The sequence below is a fragment of the Dermacentor silvarum genome, chromosome 6 (genome assembly GCF_013339745.2).
Source record: "Dermacentor silvarum isolate Dsil-2018 chromosome 6, BIME_Dsil_1.4, whole genome shotgun sequence".
NCBI lineage: Eukaryota > Metazoa > Arthropoda > Arachnida > Ixodida > Ixodidae > Dermacentor > Dermacentor silvarum.
In genome coordinates, this window is record NC_051159.1 from 39,848,143 (window position 1) to 39,876,016 (window position 27,874).

Here is a 27,874-nt window from a genome sequence, read left to right on the forward strand (position 1 = left end):
TGTCTTGTTCGAACACAGCTATAGCAATATACAAAATTCAGGTCCTACATTCACAAAATTTTTTACCTATAAGTGTCACATAAAGTCATCATTACAGCAGTTATCTAAATGTGCCACAACTGCCGTGGCGATGGCCTGCCATAGGTGGCGTGCAGCGATCGACGCGACAGCGTCAATCCCATGATTCTACATCTAAATTTTAAAAAATAGGTGAGTAACTGTTCTGAGTTATGGTTGTCTAAACACTGGCCAATGAGGCCACCTTTCTCTTACATAAGAAGAGTAGTGTGAATATGCACCTGGTTGTGTTGATGTCGTTATGCTCAAATTTCTGAAAGATCTCAGTGCATCAAAAAGTGCTTTATTGGAATTATCGCACCTTACTTGTTGCATGTGAAGTTAGCTACATTGCAGGCAGATTTTGCCTGATAACCTCAATGCTGGACATTGGTCAACCAAACGTCAAGTGCCAATTGCGCATGCCTGCAATTCCTTGCTCTACACAGTGTCACAGAAACCATGTTGACATCAACCATCACACGTTAACCGAGCATGTATCTGCTGATTGAAAGGTTAGGTTCACAATGTGACCATTATGTTGGTAGGCTGCCCTGTGGCAAAGCTGGTTTAACAGTTCAAGGTGGGGGCTATAACTAGGCACACGAACAGGCTATTGCTATGCCTAAGCGCGGAAACACAGCTTAAAGTGCAGTTGGAACAAAAATGAGGCAAATGTCGTGAGGGTGTGCCAATGGCAACATTTGATGGTTAAGTTCATTTATACAAGGCGCATTCAATATACAGTGGAATCTCGATACGATTCTGCATAATACGTTTTTCGAGATATGTGTTTTCTTATATACGCTTTTTTCCTTATATCTGATTATTTTCGGATGATGCGTTTTATTTTCCGGTTCCCATGAAGATCATATCAACGAGATTCCACTGTACCTTCGTATTGGAAAAAGTTAGCCAGGAGAAGCTCCTTCAAAGCCAACTGCAACAAAATTTCACTTTGGCGAAGTTTGTTATAAATGAGTAGTATATATATGACTAAACCAATTTTGGCAATGCCGCAGAGCTGATAATTGTACAGTATTTTTTTTTTAGCAGCCTTTAAGCAATTAAAGGGAAAATGAGACAAAGAAAGCCTCGCAGTTGAAGAAAAATTCGTCCCAGTCCGGGACTCGAACCCGGGACCACTGCCTTTCCGGGGCAGCCGCTGTACCATCTGAGCTAACCAGGCGGCTAGCAGATGGCAGGGCGAAGTCGAATTAGTTAACAACTCGAAGCAAAGGCAAGTGTTTGATGTAATAGTTCAGCGGAAACCCGCTAGGTGGAGAGAAGCAATTAAAGGGAAAATGAGACATCCACCCAAATGTAGCAATTGCTACAAAGGAAACCCTTCCCGGGTTCGAGTCCCGGACCAGGACGAATTTTTCTTCAACTGCGAGGCTTTCTTTCGAGGAACCCGTATGGGTTTTCTTTGTAGCAATTGCTACACTTGGGTGGATGTCTCATTTTCCCTTTAATTACTTCTCTCCACCTAGCGGGTTTCCGCTGAACTATTACGTCAGCCTTTAAGCAGCACCTAAGCAGACATTTGGTGCAGCTGTTGGTGTCGCTATGACATAAGTCCGAGCACGTGCCACATCCAAGATTTTATTGCGATAGCAATTATATGGACACTTCAACCGGATTTCTGCCGTCGGCGTCGCCGTGAGGTTCCGCATAGATAAAATCTTCGCCGCGCGCCGTATGCCCGAGCGGAAGCGTGCGGGGACGCGCGCTATCACGGAGAGCGAACGCACTCAATCTCCCACGCGCAAGCAAGGAAGCGGGAAGCCAGCGCCAGAGGGAGCGAGGGGGGGGGGGGGGCGCACTTCTACTCTGCCAACAACCGCGCTCGTCGCTCGCCCGCACCGTCTCTTATCTCCACACGGCTCTGACCTTTGTATGCGCTGTGCATTCGCCGCTCAGTTTCCGTTGAAGCGATAGACCGCACGTACCTTCACCCGCTGCGGCGTATGGGCTTGCTGCCAGCGTTTTGACAGTCGTCGTCTGCAGTCATTCAGTGTGATCTATTCGTGTTTGTTTGTGCGCGCTCACACCATGCTTGTTCATTCAGTTAGTAATAGTCGGGCCACATTTTCCAACGCACGCTACACATGCAATGCTGCCCGGATCGGCAGTGCAGCGCTACAGGTGTGTCCCTTCGCACGCGCTGCCCACGGCAAGCGCTTCTCATCAACACCACCGTTTCACACGCGCCTTCTCGTGGTCATCGAGTCTCTCTTCATGTCGGTCTACTTACGCCGCAGCACACCTGCTTACTTAATCAGCTCATGTTTACTACAATTCATATTGCTACCAAAGCCGCTCACCTTACTTCGTATGACATTGCTGTGTTGCTATCGCATTCATTGCTTCGCCCTTAGGGCAAAACTGTGACATTTTTATCAGTACACGGCAGACGCCGGGCGCCGGGCGCTCAGGCTGGCTCGCATTTCCACGCCTATAGAACCACAGAGACCAATCGGAGCATGCGGTAGTTCATAGCGTTTTGACGACGAGAGGAGTCGTCCCGGCACCCCGTGGTGGCCGCAGCCTCTACACTATGCAGCAGCGTAGCCTCAGAGATTGCACCGTGCACCATTGAAATCTCAGAGGTTAAGCCGAGGATCCGCATGCTAGATCATGCGCCCCATTTCTGGCGAGCGGTAATTTCAGCTTTTTCTTTAGAGCGCAGCTCTTAGGCACTCGTTCCTACAGTGAGCGTCGGCATAGCCGAGCGAACAAGCACAGCGAAGGATGAAACAGCGAATGCAGAGCGCAGCGGGGGATGAAAGATGGCGATAGCGAAGATAGCGTGAGGAGGAAAGCGGAGGAGGAGGGTATGGCGAAGTGTGAAAAGAAAAGCGTACTGTGCAAAACTGGCTCTGCGGCGGCTGCTGTGAGGCACGCCCATGCATCACCCATGCGTCAACCATGCTCTGCCTCTTGCAATCTCCTGATTAGCGAGGCAATCGCGCTGCTCTTCGCTCCATTTGCTACGTGCCGCACGAGACAGATTGTCCGCGCCAGCTAATATATCGCAAAATGAAAACGTGTATAGAGCTGCGCTCAAATTTCGCATTAGGGAGTATCGTAATTGTCGGTGAATTTTTTTCAGTTTTAGTGTCAAAATTTGACAGAAATGGCTATTTTAGCAAGCTTTTCCTGATGCTTCCACTCATATTTCAAGCATAAAGCTTTTCTCAGAGGCTCCTCCATATCTACGCTGTTAAAAATTTTGTTGCTGTTGGCCTTTAACACCACATAAATTATACACCTTTCATGAAAAGCATTGCTGGGCCCCATTAAGCAATTTTGCAGCACAGGTCTAGTTGTCAGTGTTTGAAGGTGTGCGCAGTATGCTTTAAATGTCAATGTTTTAGCTAGTGGTTGTTATTACGAGGCATAATTGTAGCTCTTACAGTGCAGCCCACTCTTAAAGGGAACATCTGTGTAGAAAACATATTAATCTTCCTTTCTGGCAAGTCTATAATCGTGTGGCTTTGCAGCAGATGGCTTGAGGTTAGCTGCTTGCTTTTTGTACCCTTCCATGTGATGGTGTCTTGTGCACTCTTGTGTTACAAGTATGTCTAACATACTTAGGCCACAAAAAAGTTTTGCTAGATTTGAGGTTGGTGACGCTTGCATCTTTCTACACATTCGTGCAGTGCATTGACATAGATTCAGCTGGCACTTGTAGCCGGAATGCCAACAAAGTGAGAGCCACATATTAGTGTGTTCCCTTTAACCCTATTATGCCCAAACACAGTTCTGCATCAATGAAAATTGGAACAAATTGGAAGACTTTACTCCAGCATATCAAAAACAGAGCTGTGGGCTTTCTGTTAAGCTACCCGTGTCTGAATCAGTATTTTGAGGCATAAGTCTCATCATAGCTTGTATACATTGAGTATTACAGGATTAATAATAGACTGCGCTGTACAATTGTGCCGCAATTTTAGTGTGATGCTTGCCAAAAAGGAGTCTGCATACAAACAGGTCACAACTTGGCTTTCTTCTCATGCCTTTCAGAAATGGAGCCTTTTCTGAGTCTTGCTTTGCAAGAGGCTTGGGATGAAATGAAGCCTCCACCACCTGGCATACTGGACAAAATGGTTTGTCGCTTCGTATTGTCTGTTCACTTCCTCCTTTGGATAAGGCCACTTGTGTTTTATCAGTGGATGTCACAGTCTTTTTCTCTTGATTGTAGATGTTTCAGGGAGCTTTTGCAGTAATGTAGTAGGCGTGGCGTGCCTATGAGTATAAAGGCCTCATTTCATGATGTGTGTTCAAAAGAGCATAAAAATTGCAAATACTTTTCAGGTAAGGCTCTGGAATGTTAGATGAGCGTGACAAAGATGAAAATTAGGCTCGCTGTTTTGGAATTTATAATAAAATAAATAAAATAAATGGATGCATATCTTGGATGCATATCTCATCGTGACAGGAATTTTTGTTTTGCTTTCATGTGGAGCTCTGTGAAATATTTGCCATTGTTTTTCTGGGCCACAAAGCCTGTACAAACAAAATGAGGAGGCTGAATTGTGTGCACTGCTGCTTATTTAGCCCCTTATGTGCTGTGCCCAAGTATACGAGTCTGGCTGCTGTTGCACATTCCTGACTGCGCTCGAGATAATTTATGAACATGAAACACTGGTTGGGTCTTGTACCTAGAAGTTAATTGAAGTGAAATATTGTGGTTGGTCTTGCACATATACGACAGATGACACAACAAAACTTATCAATTGTTGGTGTTGCTCGCGTCTCTAGTTTTCCAACATGTCGGACTGGCAGAAAAAGTCCACGAAATTTTTGAATGATGCAGAAATTGAAGGACTTCTTATGAACTCTAATTCAGTGAGCTTCTGATTACGAGGCGTCTTCAAAGAACAATGACAGAAAATACGCCATGCTGCCTGAAGAACAATAATTATCCTAATTACAATAATTTATTAGCAGATGTCTTGCATTTTGTTTCAATCTTCTGGGTTGTTAAATGTTTAGCAACATATCGCCAATAAATGGCATTTGAATTTAAAGCCTGCTAGTGTTTAGAAGACTTCTAGAAAAACACTTCTTCTGAGTGTCAACATTGAAGTCCCGCAACTCCTGTTCTATGGTAGACAGAGCAATAAGGTTTGTCTTACTGGATTCCTTGAATCATGCAGAAAGCCATTAATATCCTGTTTAGTGAAATCTGATGAACTGTTTTTGTTTTTCCGTACTTTCTAAAGATTCAACTATAGGAAGCTAGCATAAAATTTAAACAAAAACAGGCCACATATTCAAAGTAAGCACATAAAATTACATGTATATCTACGAGTTTTCAGCACCATAACATGAAAAATAAAGGTTTAAAAACTTTTTGGGTCATAGACCAGGCTCTCTCCTTAAACTAAGGTAATGCAGGTCTGGAGAAGCCCTTGTCGTGTTTTCCCACGCCACTCTGCACATCCGTTCCAGGAGTTGCCCGGAGAAAACCAGGAGCTGAAGCTCACTGCCAGCGTCTACCTGCCCCTGCAAGGACGCCTGGTGGTTGGCAGGGAAGACGGCAGCATCGTTGTCGTGTCGGCCACCCAAGCCGTCATGCTGCAGCTCCTGTACGGGAAGCACCATCACGACGGTAAGAGGGAGGCATGTGGCAAATCTGCCTTTTTTTTTTCCTGCATGCAAATGGCACTTGCAAAGGGCATCCGTGAATGTGAGGCACATGCCAGCCTCACATGAAGGAAAACTTCACCTGGCAGAAGGCAGGGCACATGCTCTAACTAGTGGAAAACAAGAACAGACTTTTGGGCTAGTTGGTCTGGTACTGGAACCATAGCGCATAACTGTCATGGACACTGGAAGACAGGCAAGCACGGCGCACTATTCGACAATGAATTTTTTTACTTGGAAACAGTGACATATTTGTATGCGAGTTCAACGGCACAAACGACCCACAGAAATAAGAGAAGGCAAAATCGCTGTACATGCACTCTAATTTTTGCTGTGTCAGCGCTTCATCTCTATAGCTGAGCAACTTATCTGGGCTCTACAGGACTGTGCGGGCAGTGATTCTGCCTTCTGTTGTTTGTGTGGGTCATTTGTGTTGTGAACTCACGTACAAATATGTTACTTTCCCAAGTTAAAAATGACTAAAGCTAAGAGCACAGTAGTTTCATACTGGTTTCGTATTGGTTTTTCTAGCAGCTTTTCCTATTTAAATATTATTTTATTGTGTGGTATTCTATTGAGTTTTCTTCGTTGCCTTGCAGGTGCATGCACAGTAAGATGTGTACAGCCTCCCGCATTTTTAGCTACATCGCGCGAGGACACTATAATATGGTTGTACGTCGTCCTGAAGGGAACATCGAATTAGACAACTCTTGCACAGAAGAGTGCTTAGTGCACTTGAGAGTACTTCTTCCGGTCTCGCTGATTATCGCCGCTAAAGTGACACGTGATGGACGCTTGCGCGATATAGCTAAATATGCGGGAGGCGGTACATTAAAGCTCTTTCCACGGCAGCTGTGGTAGTGTAGTTGCTGTGGTGTTGCACTACTGAGTTCAAGGTCGCGGGTTTGATCCCGACCATGGCAGTTGCATTTCAATGGTGGCAAAACGCAAAAACGGTCATGCACTTAGGTTTAGGTGAACATTCAAAAACCCTCCCACTATGGCATGCCTCATAATCAGATTGTGGTTGCGGCAAGTAAATTCCCAGAATTCAAAAATTTTTTTAAACCCCTTTGGACAATAAATTTCGAGTTGATAGCCCGCACTTCTGTCGTGCCGCTTGCTTTCGTCTTTATCTTCTCCGCGCTGTTAGTTTTTAACCACGGGCATTTTCGCTACTCATTCTTGGTGTGCCCTCTGCAGACCGCCCACAGCACCAGCTGCTGCACGGCCACAATGGTCGGGTGACGTGCCTGCTGTATCCGAACCACGTGCACTCGCGCTACGAGATTGCCCACCTGGTGTCAGGGGGCGTGGACTTCTCGGTCTGTCTGTGGGACTTGTATGCGGGCACCCTGCTGCACCGGTTCTGCGTCCACGCGGGCGAAGTCACCCAGCTTCTCGTGCCCCCAAGCAACTGCAGTGTGAGCGCCCCTGCCGCTCCTTTCTTTCTTTAGATAGTTGTGTGCAGTAGGCTGTTGCAAAACGTCGGGATTTCTTGGAACGCAGTGCGCCACACCCGTTGCACCGTTCGCTGCAGCTGTACTGTCAGTACAGATTACGTAGTGCATTACGGATAAGGATGACAGAATCAGGCAAATGGTTTTATGCATAGCGCAACTCACAGCAACACAGGATAAGCTGTGGTGTCCTGGTTAGAATCTAATTACTATTGTGAGTAAATGATTAGGCCATCAAAATTTTACATGAATATTTACAAGGGGTATATACAGAGAGAATGCCTTCCTACCAATTGTGCAACTGATGACATCGATTCCCTCCCCCAAGTGAGCCTGCACCATGGTTCTCCTTGTCAGCTACGCTCTAGTCATGGCCACTCTAGTCATGGCTCTGCATCTCGCAAATTCACCGAAGTTTACCATCCACAGACAAATGGCCTTAGTGAGCACCTCAACCACACACTCACGGACATGCAGTGCATGTCCGTGAGTGTGTGGTTGCACCACCAATGATCACTAGGATTCGGACTGCACTTTGCTTTGCCGTTTGTGACGTTTGCCTTCAAATCTTCATGGTTAGGTACTCCCCTGCTTACTCTCCCTTCTATCTATTCTTTGACCATGACCCGTTCCTGCCTCTCCGACTCCCTGCTCCTTCCTGATGCCAACTCCAGCACAGTAGACTTTCGTTAATTCACCTCCGGTTAACGCAAATTTTTGGTTAATTTGATACCAACCGAAAGTTCCGGCCAGCACCCATAAATTTCTTATGGGACCCAACTTTGGTTATTTGAATCCAGAAATTAGCCTTCGCCGGATAATTGGCTGGTCATCACTCATCAAACAAGCGCCCCAACCTTAATGGTGACACAGGGGCAACTCCAATAGCGGCAGTGTCCGTCTTAGCGGCACTTAGGGTACAGGGAAGTCATCCAACACACGTCATCTCTTGTCGAAGACTTCTATGCTCATTTGATCCAGGAAAATATTACAGCAAAAATGGTTGCTCACTATGAATTATTACAGTATTTACCCAATTCTAATATGCACCTTTCTTTCCAAGAAAATTCGCTTGAAAATTGCTTGCGCGGTACAATTGTATAAGAAACAGAAACTGAAAACCGTGTTTGCAACAGCCTATAATACCGTCTCAACCAGCCTAGCCAGCATCATCTCCATTGCCATCACCAGATGGCAACGACCACGGATGCCAACAGAACAAGACACAATAAGTGTTTTTGGCATTCTGGAGAATTGCATGCTTCGCAGGAAGAACTAGCGAAGTGGTTATAGTCAAGGTGTGGACCACCATCGCATTTGTGGTTGTTGCGTAGTCATTTGATAAGTGCAGAATATCAAACGCGCTGTGTACTGTACAGAAGACAAAATGTGGTTCATCGTAGACAGTGATAAGATGCCTGAGAGTGATGGCGATGGATATCACCATTCTGTAATCGAATCTTTCTGTGAAGGAAAAATTGACTGGTTTTGTCTTTTTCTTATTGCCAGAATCAGAGGCATGCTACGTTTTTCCTGCTCTAAAATCGGTTGTGCGTTTGATTTGTGCTTTGTTTAAAAGCTCTAATGTAATCTTTACATTTGTTTTCTGCTTTGAACCCATAAAAAAGTGAATGTGTGTTCGATTCAGGGACATTTAGAATCAGGGCAAATACTGCCAAATGAATCACTGGTATGTTTTAATGTTTTTTCTGCCTCTTGTTTAATCCAGCCGTGGCATAATTCAACCAATTTCTTTGTTCCTGCTGGAGTCGAAGTAACAGAAGTCGACTGTACTTTCTATGCTCACTGTGCCACTGTGTGCGCCCTCAGGGCACGTTGCATTGTCCATGATTGTCTTTTGGCATCTCAGACTGCTCAAACGTGCTTTTGCAACCGCCGTTATCAGGATGTTCATTTCAACCCTGGACTCCATCTCGCAAGTTGTTTGCAGCACTGCCGAAGGTACGAGGCATACACAGGTGATATCCTTGCACAGTGGAATACAGTCCTAGGCGTAACTGTCTGATGAATGGCAGGGTTAGAGAGTTTCATTTTTGCTTGTTACATGATATGTTACAGTGATACATAACGTGTTAGGACTTTTGCTAATGAGCATCATATACCGTGAATTACTGTTGTGGTGACTGGATGACGCGGCATGGATCAACACATTTCAAGGGGCATTCCTGCTGCGAAGGCAAGGACAAGGACAAGGTTCCTTCCTTGTCCTGCTCCATCTGCCTTCACATCGGCCTGTGCAAAAAACTGCTTCGGTGCAACATCGCGCCTTACCGGTTGCTGTGCCAGGCGACCGAAGTAACATACTAAATCTCACCAGTGACTCCAAACTCTTCATTCATTTCACCAGTGACTGATATTGTGCACATTTCTTAACTGAAGCCCTATCACTCGAACATAGAGTCTGCACACTAAAATGCACCTAGATGCTGCTTCAGCTGCTTGGAGTTGGTGTTGCATAGTGGTTTGTGCGGAGATGAAAAGACGTTAGTGAAGAAGAAACAAAGTGACACTGGCATCAATCTCACACTTGAACTGGTACGAGCCTTGGCTGCAGTGTTATAGCAGTATGCAATCTCTCTGTAATACATACCTCCTGTGAATATTGAGCACCATAGCAACATATATTTGAAATGGGAAATTAGGAGTATGGACACATCCTAAAGCATCCTAGTAAGTCTCTTTTTGTTTTCTGGGCACAAGTTTACCCTTCAAAAAGCGCCAATCTTCTGTTCATCCTTTCTACTAGTGTTTCTGCCTCTACGCATCAATGCTCCGCAACAATACATCTTCTAATTGTATTCTGTTGAGTACTACAGTGGAATCTCGTTGATACGGTCATCACAGGAGCCGGAAAATAAAATGTATCATCTCAAACTCGTATTATCCGAAATACATTGCTGCTATAAGACACTGGCCGAGAAATGAACAAAAAACGAATTATTCCCAAAAATTTATTATGCAGAATCGTATCAACGAGATTCCACTGTATCTGGTGAAATAAAACAATTAGACTCGAACAAAGTGTTTGTATGTACACGAAAATTTCAACAGCTTCTGCCGGTCCGTGGCCAGCAGCATTTTAATTTTTCCTATCCTGTAACTGTGTTCCACATGCAGACACGAGTGCTGCAGAGCATCTGCAGTGTGGCCAGTGACCACTCGGTGGCGCTGGTGAGCCTGAAGGAACGCAAGTGCATCATGCTGGCCTCTCGGCACCTGTTCCCCGTCGGTGTGGTCAAGTGGCGACCCTTCGACGACTTTATGGTGGTCGGCTGCTCTGACGGCTCGGTCTACGTCTGGCAGATGGAGACCGGTAGGGGTGATGTGCACAGAAGCTCATGTTTCTTGTATTAGGGCACGTTTGAATAATCAGGCAGTTAGAAAAAAAGGCTATCTTCATCTGTAAAATCAATTTCATTGCTATTTACAACGGCAGCAGTACAAAAACTTAATTAATTCTGGCTTGTTTTGTTTATCATTTAAATAATATTGCTGCTAGACAGAAAAAGACCGGCACTGAAGCAGAGGTCAGCATTAGGCCGGCACCGAAGAAGAGGAAGTAGAGGTTGTTCCTCGCCATCTTGGCTGGTTGCTGTTATGCCTATGCTACTCGCCTGTAAATATTTGTAAATACTATACGTTTTTTGTGCAACAATATCTACTTGAAATACTGCTATGGTTGAGGCTGCAGGGTCATTGTGGTGCAGTAAGTGTTCTAGAGACTCACAAATTTCAGTACTTGACTCCTTTAGAATGCAATGATAAAATATTGACTAGGCTTAAGCAGACGTCAACAAAATCCATGACGTCACAGTGAGGTGGTGCAGGAACGTTAAGGCAGAGTCGGCCACCCGTCTTTTGTTCTTGCATCTTTTCCGGTTTATCAAGCCTACTCTTAACATTAGGGTTAGCATTTTGGGTATTTAGAAGGTTAACTTATACAGGTGAACTAATTTCTCCATTTAGTGTCCTCTTATGCTTTCCATATCATTGGAACATCTTTTTCATTTCTTTTTTTTTTTTGTACTTGATCCGGCATCCTCAGCTAAAACATTAGAAAAGTACAAACGCGCAAAGTTTCAGAGTATAGGCACCTGTGTTTTTTTATGCCTTCATCACATGGATAGGGGAGAATCAAGCCAAGAGTGGTGAGGGCACATTGTAAGGAGGATGTCAGTAAAGGCTACCACAAACCAAACAATGCCTTGAAAGGCCCAGCAACCTTGGAGGGCCTATTTCCCCAGAGCGTACTCCAGATGGGTCCCTAAGGGGAGAGCAGCAGCATCAGAGAAGTTTGACTTGCCAAAATTAGCTGCCCGACATCGCTCTCTTTCCTGGTCATCTCATATCCTCCATGGGTATACAACTGGAGATTGCTGGGAGAGGCCGTTGTCTTGCATTGAATATCACTAGGCCTGCAATGATAATAATAATAATGATAATAATGTGTTTATTCTATACCTAAAATTTAATAAGCCCTTTTAAGCACAGCTGCTTGTGTGTGCGGTTGGGCAGACGATTCATGAGTGCAGAACTGATGCACGATTGATGCCGGATCGGACACCCGTTGTGTGACAAAATTGTAGGAATCCCCTGGTACAATTTGGCGCTCCGGCACTATGGCACTGCAAAACACCTTGAATCTGGCTGCCATTCCAACCCGTCGGGCGCTGTATCAGATGTCAAATCATACCTTGCGTCTCCTACTTTTGTCACATGCGAGGTGCCTGATCCGGCACTACAGCACTGCAAGATGCCTCGGTTTCAGCTGCCATTCCGTATTGGGACGCCGAGTCGTACCTTGTGTCTCCTGCTTTTTTAGAGATGGCCACAGACAAAGAATCTCTCCAAATTTTACCCCTCGTTGTGAACACACCCCCAACTTTGTGCAAATTTTTCTAAAAAGAAAAGTGCATTCATTATGCTAATAAACATCGTAACAGCAGTATATATGATGAATTTTGAAGGACTTATAAAACATTTGGAAGTGGTGCTCATCTTGTTTATACTTCTCTGTGTACGTGTGTAAATTTGTGCCCTTCTTTTAATAGAGGACAATAATGTACTCAGAGGGATGCGTCTGGTTGCACAGGCCACCTGGACCGGGTGCTCCAGGGTCTGGCAGCAGAGGAGGTTCTGAGTGCATGCGACGAGTACACTGGCCACCCGGGAGAGCGCATGACGAACCCCGCGGTGCATCTGTTCCGGGGTCTGCGCCACCGTAACATGGCTGCCATCCGGCATGCTGCCCAGCGTGGACTGCACCAACTACAACAGCAGCACCACTCGTCGCACCACCCCACTCCTGGACACCAGGTCCGATACACCTTGGGCACTCTGCATGCTCTGGGTGAAAAGGGTTTGGTAGCGGACGATTCACACATTAGCGACTGTTCTGTTGTGGAGATGCGCATTTGCTCTCTCTCTCTCACAGGCAGATGGTGCTAAGCAACCTCGTCAGCATGGTGACAGTTAGGCATATCTTGTTGGAATATCAGAGTACTTATATAAAAGTATATGCAAACTCTGCCAGTCTTCAAAAAGCCCTGGGTAGTATTAAAGGTAGCATTAAGAGCGTGAACATTAGCACAGTGAACTTAAAGCAAGAGATGGTTGAAAGATCTGTGTCATATAAGTAGAAATAAGAGTGTCATCAAATAAAAAATTGGCCTCTGTGGACCTGCGGACTATACACCAAGGGCGGACTATATTCCCTAAGTTACAGTATATTATTACAAAGAGGCGATGAAGGAAACAGAGCGTGAGCGCTAAGAAAATTGTAGCCTAGAAAACCTAACTTTAGAATAAAAAGATCCAGCGCTAATGCAGCTCCACTAACGTGAAACCTGGGGAAGTGCGAAGCAGTGATGTGCCGGTGCTGGAGTAGCGCTGGAGGGAGGAGCAATCGAGCGCTTGTGGGGTGGTGGCGCCCTCTCTTGTGCTGGACTGGTACCAGTCTGGTATTTCGGAACCGATTTTACCGAGTTTCTGCTAATTATTGCGCTTAATGCTTGATTATTCCTGTCTTTTAAATTATTCTGAATCATGTTAGTTTATTTTGAACCGGTTTTGATCAATTGTGCACTTGTTGTGACCTTGTTTTGAGCACTTGTTTTTAAGTGTGATCACGGTAGATCTGCGGATGCCGACGCCGACAGCCCGGGCCCCTAAAGTGCTTTGTACTTAAAATTAGTGCATGGCCACGAGATAGTGTGACCGTGCATTTGCACTATCTTTATTAGCACGCATTAAGCAAGTTAAAGTTATGATGTGTAGTGGCATTATAGTCACATAAGTTAAATATCCAGTTCCCCAGCTAACTTTAGCCAGGCTGTTCAACGAAAAAGATTAAAAAACCATGGTGGAAGATATGGTGTTTGATCGTCAAAGCTCTGACGACCGAACACCATAGGTCTTAAAATTGTATCTTGCACCCTGTATGAAGCATGAGTGCGGTGGCACCCGGCACCACTTCATTTGTAAGGTGAAGTGACTCAATATTGCCTTCATCATAAATTTAGGGTCCCAGAGTATGTGCAGTGTCTTCATTTCTGATGAATCATTCTAAAGAACAGGTGACTCTTCTTGAGGAGGTTTGGCAGAGCTGAGTAGTTTCGACTGCTGGGGCATGGTTGTCATAGCGGTAGCATGGAAATGACACAGGGGAAAATCGGTACAGAGCAGCACATGTCCTGTTTACACGGTCTCCTTCTTGCCCTGCATTATTTTTTGTGTTACTTCTACAGCAACATTTGGCAGCTTCACAGCTTCATGCTGGAGGGCATATGAAGGCCGTACAGGGAACTGTGACTGAAGGACAAGTCATCGTTGAGAATTATTAGACTACCCTGAAATGCCATATCTATGCACGTCTGCTCACAACAGCATTGGTGCTTCTCTTTGGCACACGTGTCAGAGCAGAGCCGTAAAGTAGTACAAGGTAGCACTGCACTGACTAGTACTTGACTAGTACTTGATTCATTCGAACAGACGATACTAAAAGGAATTTGCACATAGCAATCCAAAGAATGAGATGCTGAAACACTCTGCATATTGTATGGTCTCTTCAGTGTTAGCGATACATACAACAGCAACCTGCATCCCGAATCGAAGTTAGAAATGGAACTGGAACCATGAATGGTTCCATGAGCCAGAACCGGAACCCTGGATGGGCAGTATCCTGGGTCGATCATTCTCAGGCATATCACTTTGAGCAGACGTTGGTTGGTTAATGTCAGCATGCAGACTGCCCATTACTCTGGTTAGGCGTTGTGCCAGACACCATGTCACGTGAAAGTGAAAGCATCTCCGAAAGTAGTCAACTGAAATTACAGTCCCTCTAGTGTCATCATCATCATCAGCCTATATCTTTATGTCCACTGCAGACGAAGGCCTCTCCCTGCGATCTCCAATTACCCCTGTCTTGCGCTGATTCCAACTTGCCCCTGCAAATTTCCTAACTTCATCACCCCACCTAGTTTTCTGCTGTCCTCGATTGCACTTCCCTCTAGTGTATTGGGTCCTATTTCATTGCCATTACCAAGACACTCGATTTGTTTAATCTAACTATGCTTCCGCTCACTTTACAAATGCAGCACGGAATGGGCCATGATGTGGGCGACAGTGCCCACGCTCGTTCCCGGGCACACCCGCTCATGATCCAGGGGCTCAGGACCAACCCCGTGGATCAGGACAGCCACGTGCTCTTCTTCGACATTGAGGCACTCATCGGTAGGCACTGTGGATCCCAACTTCTTACAATAAATCTACATTGCACTACAAAACTGTATGGGAGGAAAGGATAATGAAGATGTACTGCTCAATAGAGTGACCTACGGTCTCACTCAAACAAATTGAAAAGATTTTTGCCTACCACTGCTTTGTTCTTGCTCAAATTTTGCAAAAGTTAACTTTCTTTTTGTCCGCATTGTTCATTAAACACTTGACTTCTTTGCATATCTGGTTCATAAAACAAAAACAAAAAAACACCATTGTTATGTGATCCCGTTGTCATGGAAGATGCATGCATGGACTGGTTTTGCTAGCTCTTGGCAACTAAAGGTGCAAACAAACCAGGCAAACAACGAATACATTCTGTTGATTTATTTAGAGCAAGAAATTCACCCTTGCAGCAGAATTCAAGCAGAAATGAAGTGGGGGTACCGTGCAAATATCTTTTACTGTTAGAAAAAAAAATAATAAAACTAGGGTCAATGTTTCTGCGCATCAGTCCTGCCTAACACACATTACTCATGCCACAGATGGCACTAGAATTGCCTTGGAACAATTCAAGTACAATAATTTGTGACAAGTGTTCACACAGTTGTGATAGCAGGTTCAGAAGCAGTCTGCTGTCTAGTGAACTTGTGTAATCCATGACAGAACAGATACTCCTGAACTTTATCAGAAGTATTTTCTTTCTTTTTTCTTTGTATGAATGCACAATACATAAATTAGTTGCTTTAAGCTCCTGGCATGCCACAAACACAGGCAGGCTAACCAAGTTTGGTACAGTGCCAAGAATGCTCTCGCTTGCCGACGCCGAACGCGTTGGCGACATTTCGCGTGACTAGCGCTGGACGCGTCGGCGCCTACGAGCGACAGTGTTCCTGTCATGCACAAACGCAGGCAGGCTAACCAAGGTTGGCACAGTGCCAAGAACGCTGCTGCTTGCCGACGCCGAACGTGTTGGAGGCTATAGCCGCTCGATATCAATCGGCCAGCTTCGCTGTATTTTGAGCTTTGCGCAGCCTAGTGCAAGCTTTCGCCTTCTTTTTTTTCTCCTGGCTGAGCGCTCCGCGGACAGAAGAGTACTTAATAGTACTTTTTTTTAGAATGTCAACCCAGCATGCGTGCACCCTTTAGTGAGTACCCCAATAGTGTGCTCTGTGCTTGCATGTCATGTTTGCTTGTCGTCTGTTCCTTTACAATGCACTGCTTCTGTTCTTTTTGCCTGCATCGCCTGCCTGTGCATGTTGTACTTGCTTCGTGTCAAGGCTTCCTGAACTCGATGAAAGAAAAGCAACGACGCAGATCTGCTTCCACTGCTCAAACGACCAACCTCAATTCTCGAGACATGTCAGTGCTGCTGGCTGAATTGAAAGGTGCGAGTCCTGCATGCATGTGCCTGCACTTGCACTTTTCCATTTGTTGTGTCCTTCCTTTTTTTTTCTTCTTTGTGCATCTTTCTTTTTTTTTTGCATTACATTGCATAGAAGTGTTTGTTTCTTATAGACCCTTTCATTCACCCTGTAGTCCCAGTGGATTTGCGGCCCCGAAAAACTTCCGGCTACGCGTATTTGGTGGCCAAGTTTGCCAAGAAAAATGAAGTATTTTGTCCTGTAGTTGATTATATTGTTTTTTAAGTGTTTCAAATATAAGAAGCATGCCATGAGTGTTGCTCCTGTGTTTGTAGCTTTCTTGCATATTTCTTAGTAAAATTAGTTTGTCAAAGTATGTTTTACGAGGTCTGTTAGAAAAGTATCCGACCTTTGGCCGAAGAAAAAAGACTGGCATAACTGGAGCGTTGGAAACCTAATCACCCTCAAAGTAGTCTCCTTGGGACTCCATACACTTCTCCCAGCGGTGCTGCCATTGTTGGAAGCATTCTGAGAAGGCCTCTTTCGGAACGGAGTTTAGCTCAGCTGTCGTTGCAGTCATAATGTCCTCTCTTGTCTGAAATCGCACTTTCAATGGCCTCTTGATTTTGGAAAACAGCCAGAAGTCGCAGGGGGCTATATCAGGAGAGTAAGGAGCCTGTTGAACTACAGGAGTCTGGTTTTTTGCCAAAATAGTCTGAATCAAGTGCGAGGAATGTGCAGGAGCATTGTCGTGATGGATGTGCCAATTTCCTGTTGACCACAACTCCGGTCTCTTGCACCGCACAGCATCACGTAGGCGACGGAGGACATCCCTGTAGTACTCTTTGGTGATTCTTTGACCCTGTGGTGCGTACTCGTGGTTTACCACACCGCGGGAGTCAAAGAAAGCAGTCGGCATCACTTTGACGTTGCTGCGCACTTGGCGGGCCTTCTTTGGTCTTGGTGACGTGGAATGCTTCCACTGTGACGACTGGGATTTGGTTTCCGGGTCTTACTCGTACATCCAAGACTTGTCACCAGTGATAATGGTGTTCATGAAGTCGGGGTCATTGTTTGTGGAATCCTGCATGTCCTGTGAGACTTCAACACGAAGTTGCTTTTGCTCCACCATGAGCAGCTTCGGCACGAATTTCGCAGCAACTCTCTTCATGGCCAAATCTTCGGTCATAATAGAATGTGCAGAAAAAGTGCTGATGCCCACCTCTTCCGCAATTTCTCGGATAGTCACACGACGGTCCCACATCACCACAGCGTTCACTTCGGCAATGACCTGGTCATTTTGTCATGCTGATGGCCGACTGGAGCGAAAGCCGTCTGAATCTTCGGAATGGTTTTCACTTCGCTGTCGCCCAGTTTCTGGCAAAATTTGATGCAATAGCGCTGCTCCAGTTGCTCCATCATTTTCTTTGCAATAAAAAAAAACTGACGAGAGCACTGCGCACTACCTCACTCAAACGCTGCGTCCCAGCCACTGACGCTATCCGCAGGCAAGAAAAAATTCGTGCCTTCTCACTTAGGTTCAAGGTCAGCTGATGCAAGCGCGCTTGTTTCATATCCATCAGGTGTTGGCAAAAAAAAATAAGGTCGGATACTTTTCTAACAGACCTCGTAACTGCTTAGCACAAAAAGTGCGAGCTGGAAGGTTTTATGTATTTGCAGGCTATTGCAACTTCTTTTTCTCCTCATTATCCACTAAATTTAGGGAACTGTTGCAGAGGGGTTTATAGGTGCAAAATTTTCGTTGTTGCTTTTCACCGGGATTTTTGGCTTTTAGAAGCTTAGTAGGACTGCATTAAATTCTCTCTCTCTCTCTCTCTCTTGCATTTTTTTTTTTTTTTTTACAGCCATAACTGTTCTGTAGACCATGGCACAAACTAGCCTCCCCACATAGCCTGCACGGTTGCTTCAATTACCTGTGTGGAAGTTGTCTAAATGTTTCTTTAGCACTCGTAACATTTGTCATATGCTAGTAGTTGTGGCCGAGAATTCTAGTGGAAGCATATTTCTTTTAACCTAATGTCGTCATTACCCTAAAGGTGGGTTATAATGTTTGATATCTTAAGCAGTATTAGAGTAGAAGTGATTTTGAAGTGGCACCAATCGATGACGCCAAGGTAATGGAGGTAATAATCAATATTAGTGGAAGCAAATGTAAACCAGGAAGGCTAACTTACGGTACCATGTACGGTGTTCAGAGAATTAATTGCAATAATTGGACTGCATGATGGCCAGTGCATTGGTGAGCGCCTTGTAATAATAGCTTGGGGGCCAAAAGCAGTCACACTTGGTCACAAATGCTGTTGCTTTCATTGTATAGCACAATGCATCAGCTTGGTGTCCCCAACGCCCACTGGTGGCGCAAGAAGCACCAGCAGCCATGCGCTTCGAGCATTTTGTTTGGACCGCTGAGCACTGTACAGTCGCGTTTAATACTGCACGAGTACCCATAGTCTAAGGGTCTCCAAGACTGCACAGCAGCTCTGAAATAGGAAAAATTGGTTAAAAAGCACCAGCAATTGGAACTGCGTTTAGTTCTGCAATTTTTAGTATGTCAGCACCGCCGTGTAGTCTTGGAGGCTGTTCAATGACAGGCACTGGTGTTGCAACTCATACCAAATACAACTGTACATACATACCTTATAGCCAGATTGGAAAACTAAATTATGATAAAGTATTGTGAAATGTTAGAAAACTGGGCTAGCCCACATAATTGTATCTTGAATTATGTAGCACAGGTAAAGAAGGAAATGATAACTTGAAATGAACACTAACTTTTTCATTTGTTTCACACTATTGCAATTCAGTAGAAAAAAATATTGCCATCGATGCCGATTCCTTATGAGGATTCAAGTTTGAGTTTTAATGTAGTCAATATAGTTTGAATGACACGTACATGTAGTCATTAATTACCAGAGTTGTGCTGCGGCAAAAAACAAGGGATAACAGGAGCAACATGGAGAGGTGCACACATCTGACAGGCGCACACTTCCCAAGTGATTTATTTTCACAACAACACAGACTACATATACAGGAGTAGAACACATGCGCAACAGGCACAGTTAAAAGCAATCTCCCAGAAAGTTATATTCATTACTGTGGATCACAATAGAAGGTGCACTTACATATGATTCACTTTCTTTTTAATAAGATAGGCCTCTTGTGTGTGCCACGTCTCTTTTCTGTACTTCGTCTTTTGACTGGTTTTTTACTCATCAATATGTACCAACTGACCCAGATCGCAACTCTACTGATATGGTGAGGATGGCGGCATGGGGGCATTGTAGTAAACTTCGTCTTTTGACTGGTTTTTTACTCATCAATATGTACCAACTGACCCAGATCGCAACTCTACTGATATGGTGAGGATGGCGGCATGGGGGCATTGTAGTAAGCAGGTTATTTCATGATAGAAAACATACAAAAGTTGTTGGATGCAGTAACTTCTCATTGTTATAACCGATATATTCTTAAAACGGGTATCGTTATCAGTGGGTTCGACTGTATTGTCACGTGGCGATGACGGTAAAGAACCAGACAGTAGCAAGACTGCGAGTCAAAAAGCAAACTCTTTGTTTGGCAAATTCGGGCCCAGAAAAACAAGTGCCACCCAAAGCACAACGATAGCAGCAAGCACCGTCATTGGTTTTTGAAATCTAATTTATTGGTCAAATTCGTTGGCTTTTTAATATTTATACATCAGTCATCGTACATGCCAGTGTAATTGCTGGTGCTCATACATGTTCCAGAATGTACACAACTATTCGCTTCAAGCTTGCAATCTGATTAGGCAAGGTTCTTTCACTATAAAATTGGTGGCAACATTGAAGAAAGCTCCAACACATGAAAGCGCGTCTTGTGCCGAGTGATAACTTTGTAACAATTGTTAGCCGGTGATGGACGGTCACCACAAAAAGATTAACAATGTACATGTGCCAATATGCTGTGCAAATTGCAAAGCAATGCTCAATTTTCAATAGGTTCACTCTGCCCCTACTGTGCGTAACTTCTGGCAAGATGAATTAGTTTCCAAAATAGTTTGTTAGTTTCGCAGAAAAGCGACTATTTTTCGGCAACCTTAAATGTGTCTGCTTAAGCCAGATGTATTCAGTTGTCAGAACCAGTGTTCCCTAACAGATCTTGGGCTTTGCACTGTGCAGTGCAGCTCCTGTCCGAAGAGTATTCGGGAATGTCGCCAGGCACCCTGGAGTCTCAGGGTCTCATCAACCAGTCCGAGTACCAGAAGTACCTCACCTTGTCCTCCTCGCCAGAAACGCACAAGAAGCTCTCAGGTATGTATTGAAGTGAAGCTTTCTTTGTGTTCCCTTCAGGAGTTTGCTGAACACCGTGATTGCTGGTTGCTGCTGCTGCTGTCTTGCCGAATAGAGTGGAATCTCGATGATACGAATCTCACGGGGTCACAAAAAATATTCGTATTAGCCGAAATTCGTATCATCGAAACACAATTAAAACTAGCTAAATTAAGGGGGGACGCGGGCATCAGATCGCGAAATTCGCGAGAAAAATCGATTTTTGAAAACCACGCATTTGGGTATCTGCAATGCCTAATTTACGCTGCATCAAAATGGTTTGGCTGAAAATGCAATAGAAGTGGCCGAAAAAGATTTATTCGCCAGTGCGCAGGGCGAGAAAACAGCTTTGAATTGCGCCAGATCACAGCAATTCACGGAGACATATCTCGTATTTCCCGCCACCGAGCGCCGCCATCCAATTATACTACCTGGGTTGTAAAATTGTAATTTGAAAGGCTAATACCCCCCATTTAAACATGCAATTTATTATTTGTACCCCTTAACTGCCTGGACAAACTTCAAAAAATTGGTGAGAAATGTGGACTTGTTTTAAACCAGCATTTATGTGGCCTTTTTTTTTTTTTTCTTATAAGATATGATACCAGGAATGTCTATAGCACTTTTACCGCTATTGTTGAAAGAAATAGCAGAAGACATTAAGTGTTAATTACGCGTCAAAATTACAAGGTAGTGCAACCTTTGTCATGATGAGTTAACTAGTTGTCGGCAGTTAAGAGGTTAAAGCCTCCAAGTAGCTTTATGTGCCTACTTCCAGCATTTTCCTTAAGCACTAATAAATGAAAGCTTACTGCAATTGCGAGCTTTCTTTTTAAGCAGAGGTCCTGTATAGTAAGTTACCTCTTACACATCGACACAATTACCACTAAAAAGACACTCCTGCTTTCATTCTTAACACATTTAATTAAGCAGCAGGCTGCTTAATTCAGCTGAAAGATTAGGCTGCCTCCGGTGACAGTAACAGTTAACCTTGTTTATTTATTTCTAGATTTAACTGCACTTCTGTTTCAGTGAACATAATCTTGTGACTTCAGGTACAAGTCAAACAGTGTTTCTCTTTATACATTTGTATCAGCTATTCACCACCAGCAGTCATGGTTTTACTTGCAGCATTCAGTTTCCTGTAAACAACTTTACATTGGATGCTTACTAGACTGTGATAACTGTTTCTTACAACCTGTAGTAATATTGAGTACATGTGCAATCAAATCAGGTATTGCATCTAAACAACTTTACAGTTGCCCATCTGCAGAAGTTCTTGCCACATAAAAAACGCTGTCTGATCTTGTGTGACTTCGTGGTGCAGGTTTCATTGCCAAAGTAAAAGACACCGCAGAGACTGCAGCATCAAAAATTCAAGCCAAGGCAGAGAGCGTTGGCATCAAGACGTCCCAAGCAGATGCTTCAGGAGGTGGCAAGGTATGCAGCTGTATGTTTCTGCTCTCGGGTAATTTAACCTTCTTAGATTACTAACCTATTGGGCTGATAACAAAGAAAACAAAGAAGCTTTAGAATTAAGGACCGCTCTACAAGCATGTAAAATAAGAGTGTTTGGTGTAACGTTAAGAGGCAGGAAGACAGCAGTGTGGGTTAGAGAGCAAAGGAGGGTAGCCAATACTATCCCTGTTCAGATTAGGAGGAAACAAATTTGAGTTAGGTTGCAGCCCATGTGCTGCATAGGACAGATAACTCGTGGACCATTAGAGTTACAGATTGGGTGCCGGGGTTAAGGAAGCGCAGTCGAGGATGGTAGAGGACTACGTGGTGTGTTGAAGTCTGAAAATTTGCTGGCATAAGACAGGGGCGGCTGACGCAAGAGAAGGGTAGGTACTAATTGGAGAGGCATTCATCCTGCAGTGGACATAATTATAATGAAGGATGATGGTGATACATTTTTCTTTTTCGCTTCAAGTTTTCAGCTTTGTTAGGTTGTTGCTCATAATTATTTTACTTCAGGCGGCTTGTTCTACCCTGCAATGTTTTCATAGTTGATCTGAAACAATATTTTGGTCATTCAGTTTTGCGAGTGTTGTTCATTGTTCTAATATATTTCTCAGTCATTAGTGCACCAGCTTTCTCGCTTCAATTTATGTAAGTTCTGTGCTTGTCCTCTGGCAAGTCTGATGGGGGCTACCATGTTTTGTAATGATTCATGCTTTCTGCTTGTAAATATTAGGTTGAGTTGAATTTTTATGGATAGCACTGGTCTGCAACGTATGATGGAGTCATATTGCGTAATGTGTTAGGATCGACAAAGATCCTCTACTCCGATTGCGACTCTTTATTACCAACTACAAGCTTCACTCTACTGCACAACACACACTGCACCTGCCAGTCCCAGTCTTGCCACCTTGTGCTCAGTCCAGCACCTGCACAATACTTGTGCCATCTCTCGACGTTTCCCCTAACTACTCTGAGGTTCACTGGCACTACCACTCCCTTATCACAAATGCTTGTAAATATGGTTTTTCTTTGCCATTCTTTCCCTTTTTCTTGCTTGAATTTTCTTTTTTCCTCGTGATAATGTTTTTTTTTTTAACATTTAACGCCAGGACCTTTAGACGAGAGGGTAGGACATAAGTTCCCTGCACTATTTAGTTCTTGGTGTAATATTTACGTGGGGTGACGGGCAGCATAACTGTTTGAGGCATGCCGATCATTAACTCTCCGAGTGGAGACAAAAATTTTAAAAGCCTCTATGAAAATTTCTTGCAGATTTGAAATATATACATCATGGGAGTAGTAAATTCACAACTTGTGTCTGAAAATACGATATAACAAGAACCATGTACGTTGACTCTAAATTCGTAGTTCATAGTAGTTCAGTTTCGTCGCAGCGGCTCGATGCTGCAGAACACATTTTAGGGCAAACATTTGTTGACAAAGGCTTGCAAATGTGAAAAGTCAGTCCTTGAAGAGTGTCTATGAAGGATTAGAACGTTGCTTTTGTATCATAGATCTCCTAACACGGTACAATGCAAAGTCCCACACCATGCTCCTTGCACCAAAAAAGCTTGTTTCTTTGTGGACTTTATTGCCAGTGTTGTTTCAACCTTTGCAACAGACAACGCACTGCCTTGTTGAACGTTCTTTGCCTGCTGTAGACGAGATAAAGTCCACGAAGTGCCGTGCCGTGTGGGGGTCTTCCCCAACTCGTAGTGCGTATAATCGCAGCTACGTAGGGTTCAGGCGAATAAGGCAACAAGCGAGTCAACTCAACAACGTTTATTGCTGTGGGCAATAAAACACACTTGCAGGGGGAAGTCCGCTCTGTATGATAAGTAATAAAATAGGCTTGCCTCGTCGCGTGTAGTAGTCACGTAAATGAGGTCACTCACGGGTTTCAGCGGGTAAATCCGTATGGGCTGGTAGGTCAAGCGAGGTCAGAGAGTCCCGGGGGTCTCTCGGTCGTGCTCTTTTATCCTTTTTTACCTTTCCGCGAGGGGAGTGTCCTCCTCGCCCGCCGGATACTTTCCCTCTTCCCGCGCGGCACGCGCGTCGTGAGAGGCGAGCGAGAACTGGGAGAGGGCAAAGTGCATTTCTCCCGTGTCCGCCCGGCTGCCGCAGCGCGCGCTGTGCGCGCACGAGATGTCCACCCGGCTACCGCCACGTGTGCTCTGTGCGCAAGCGACGGGCGAGCGCCCGCGGGAGAAGGTGGCAGCGTGTGCTCCCCACATCCTCCCCCCCTTAAGAAGGCCCCCGTACGTTGAGGCTGGCACCTAGGGATGTCCGTTTGCCCGAGTACCCGCCGAGGTTGGCGACCGAGGAAGCGTCGGGCTGGTGGTGAAGTAGCCCTCAGCTGGCGGACCCTTGATGCCGACTCGGAAGTGGCTGGTCAGCTGCATTGCTCGGGCTTGCGATGCGGGCTTGCGAGGCTGGATCGTTGTCGCGGCTCGAAGGTGGCTCTCAGTGCTGCGCCCTAGGTGTAGGCTGCGCTGGAGGGGGTGGTCGTCTGCCGGCCGCCGGCTAGCGGTTCGTGCGGCTCCAAGGCCGGCGTAGCGCCAGGTGTGGGGTCTCACTCGGGCTTTTGGGACAAAGGAACGACAACACAGTAGTGCAAACAATCAAAAGGGCATTTATTGCACCTTTCATACACTAATGCACACTAGCCGAATTACAACCAATAGAACATTCACACGGGCGCGCGACAAATCAAGGAAGTCCAACTCACCGCGACCCGATAGCGAGCGAATACGTTTGCCCCATGCTATGACACCATCGCCTAGTCGTTCATGTGTACAGTCACGCGAACAGTGGCGCGCTCGAACGATCCGTGTTCGTCCATACCGGTGTCCTGCTCTTAGCCTCGCGCGACGGTCGCGCGAAGCAGGCCGGCGCATGCGCGATGCGTTCGTGCGTGTTGGCCGCCGATCCCAAGCCCAAGAGGAAGCGCCTTCGACCTTTTTCTCCCAAGTCACCCCGCCGTTCAGTGGCGTTAGCATCGCGACACTCACGCCATCTCTCGCAATGCGCCGCAACCACTACGACCACCGCCGCCGCTAGACGCGAGCTATGCGGGGAAAACAACATCAGGGGACGCGCGAGAGAGTCGTGCATTCCCACAGCCGTCAGAAGAGTAAGGCCTGCTTCTGAAGGTCGTGCACACAGCTGAGGGGCCAGCAACACGCGACTGGCCACCACCATTTTTTAAATCTCTACTGGACGAACCAGTAGGAGCCCTAGTGGACAAAGACGGAACTCGCCAGAATGTCAAAATTGATTGGATTAGCTCTGCCCATTACTAGAACTTAGAGCGCCCAAACACGTGGACGAGACAGACTCGTACTTGGCACTTCCTGCTGAAAACATTTGTAACCGAGTAATGCCCGTGCCACACGGGCACAGAAAATGGTATTCAGTAGTTAAGGCCTTGAGTTCCTGAATTACATTTTTTTCAGCGGAGCTGCCACACGTCCAAATTTAATTACATTTGACCCGATGATGTCGATAACAGCGTGTTCTTAAGTGGGCAATTTTAGGGTCATAATAAAAAGATAAACATGCATTTATGTACAAGTATAATCTGCCTTCAAGGCTAGTGAAATGTAGAAATAAGCATACTATAGTGCTGCTAGCTTTAGTTTGTTGCTGTCTTTTACAACATTGCAACCGACCATAGCAACGTATACCATTGCAAGTCAAATCCGAAGCCCAAAATCAAAATGGCGCTTAGCCCGTCGAAGCCCGTTCCAACGCTGACCTGTGGAAGTTCACCAAATACAACTCCTTGCAGGAGCGTTGTAGTTGAAAGTTATGTATAAATTATTTTTTACATGGTAGAGACTGTTTCAAATACCTTAATTATATATACTGCACTGAGCAAGGTATGACGTCGAGAGTACGCATTCTCAGTCAAATGAGTTTTGGCGAACGCCTTCGGTGACGAATGGCATTAAGGCAAATGCTTTGATTTGCACGTGTGGCACCACGCGAATGACATTAAATCTTAAGGCATTAGGAAGTTAATGCCATTTTCGGTGCCCTTGTGGCACGGGTATAAGACTAGTTCACGGCACTTAAAGGTTTAATAAAGCCAACTGCTTGTTAATAAGTACACAGCACACTGAATTTAGAAAACAAGGTGTCTCATTACCAGAAAAGAAAAATTAGGTACATATTAGCAACACATTAGAAAAAAATATTTTCAAAGCAAAGTGTTCTTTGCCTACTTTTTCGGTTTTGGCGTTGCTGCCTGGCTGTTGGGTCGGTCGCTGTCTTGCCGGAAACGTTCATGGATATATATGCAAAGGTTATATGAAAGTACCCGCAAAGGAGCATATTTAACCCTTGTATGCAGACCTAGTATGCCCATCTCTTTTTTTTTTTTTTTTGTAACAAAGAAGTAGCTTCTAACATTAAACATAAAAGAGTAATGGCGGTTCGTAGACATGTCTAAAGTGTGCCAATATGCTAATGAAATGGTGAATAATATATAGCACATTCGTTGATATATCTACTCAGTATGTAGAAGCGTGCTCATTTTTGGCCAATCTTCCAGAATTGGCATGTCCCCCCTTGCGTTTCGGCTTAGCCTGTGTACGATCTAGTGCATAGGCACAAAAATTTCATGTAGCTTTTCGTCTGCCGTCCCTTTCCCCTTTGTAATAAGTGGAATAAAGTTTCTTTTGTTCGTTCGTTCATTCTTTATGTATGAGTAGCGCTTTGTGCAGGCCTCTGTTCAAAGTGCAATGCCCCACTCTCTTTCTTGCCTGTTTGCACAGCCGGGAGATGCGAAGAATGGAGTGGCTGGGGCGGGTGGCGCCAAGCACAAGCACCTGAGTCTGGCCGAGACCAACCTGACAATGGAGATTGCTCAGTTGTTGCTGTCCCTCCTGCACGCTTGGGGCCTCGACAATGACCTTGACAAGGCAAGGCTGCCAGTTTGATGTGAAACAGTGGTTAGGGTAGATATGTCAGCTTGTTAGGAGGAAGCTCTAGCTCGGTAACTCCTATTTAAATATACATGGCAACGGAGAAATCGTTTTTCTCTGCAACCATTGCACCAAGTTTGATGAGGCTTGCTTTGTGTAAAAGGAAAGGTTAAAATCTAGGGACTCTAAGCCCATCAATTTCTTAACAAGAATAATGTAAAATTTCTAAATTTCAAAAACTCAATTATCAGTTTTCAACTCTGTGACTCAGCAGTAAAAAACAATTTCACAGTCCTGTAAACTTCACTTAATTATACATCTAAAATGGACAAAATTTATATATTATACACCACTGTGAAATATACCACTCATTCGTGAGTAATGCTCGTGCAAAATTCTCGTAAAATTTGTAACAATTTCACATAAACTGTAAGTTCATATATTGAATCTGTCCGCTTTAGATGCTCTAATAAATGCAGTTTACAGAAATGCGATACTGTAAAGCCCCAGTGGTACGATCATGGCTGGTACGAATTTCGGTGTGATACGAATTTGTAACATTCCCCGGCCGAAATATATTGCTCACAATACGAAAAACATTGGCGAAAAACATTCGCGCAGCTGTGGATCATACGAACGCGTGAGCAATAACGGCAGCGGTGGTCGAACCAATGGAGCGACCGGCACAGACAAGTTTGGCACAGCGGGATCTAGGCGGGTTCCATAGTTGCCAAGCAACCAGCTACGACACGCAGCTGCGCAATCTCATTGGTTCCCCCATTTAGCGGACCGGACCACATCATAGCCTAGCTGATGCTTTGACCAGTGAGAAAGAAAGAAGACGAAGACCGCTGCAGTAACGCAACCACGGTAACAGCCAC

At 45.0% G+C, this 27,874-nt stretch overlaps 1 protein-coding gene across 5 annotated transcripts in view; it reads left to right on the top strand.

Moving 5' to 3' along the window:
* LOC119455448 (WD repeat-containing protein 7) overlaps nt 1-27,874 on the top strand; it is a 136,616-nt gene that overhangs the window by 38,909 nt on the left and 69,833 nt on the right. For 3 of the 5 annotated variants that reach the window (XM_049668780.1, XM_049668781.1, XM_049668782.1), the window contains 10 exons: nt 4,087-4,169; nt 5,518-5,677; nt 6,916-7,136; nt 10,311-10,506; nt 12,286-12,509; nt 14,789-14,924; nt 16,190-16,297; nt 20,452-20,583; nt 21,929-22,041; nt 26,844-26,990. In XM_049668780.1, the coding sequence (XP_049524737.1) occupies nt 4,087-4,169; nt 5,518-5,677; nt 6,916-7,136; nt 10,311-10,506; nt 12,286-12,509; nt 14,789-14,924; nt 16,190-16,297; nt 20,452-20,583; nt 21,929-22,041; nt 26,844-26,990 (1,520 nt within the window). The remainder of the gene's footprint in view (nt 1-4,086; nt 4,170-5,517; nt 5,678-6,915; nt 7,137-10,310; nt 10,507-12,285; nt 12,510-14,788; nt 14,925-16,189; nt 16,298-20,451; nt 20,584-21,928; nt 22,042-26,843; nt 26,991-27,874) is intronic. The other 2 variants (XM_049668783.1, XM_049668784.1) reach the window with 1 other exon arrangement.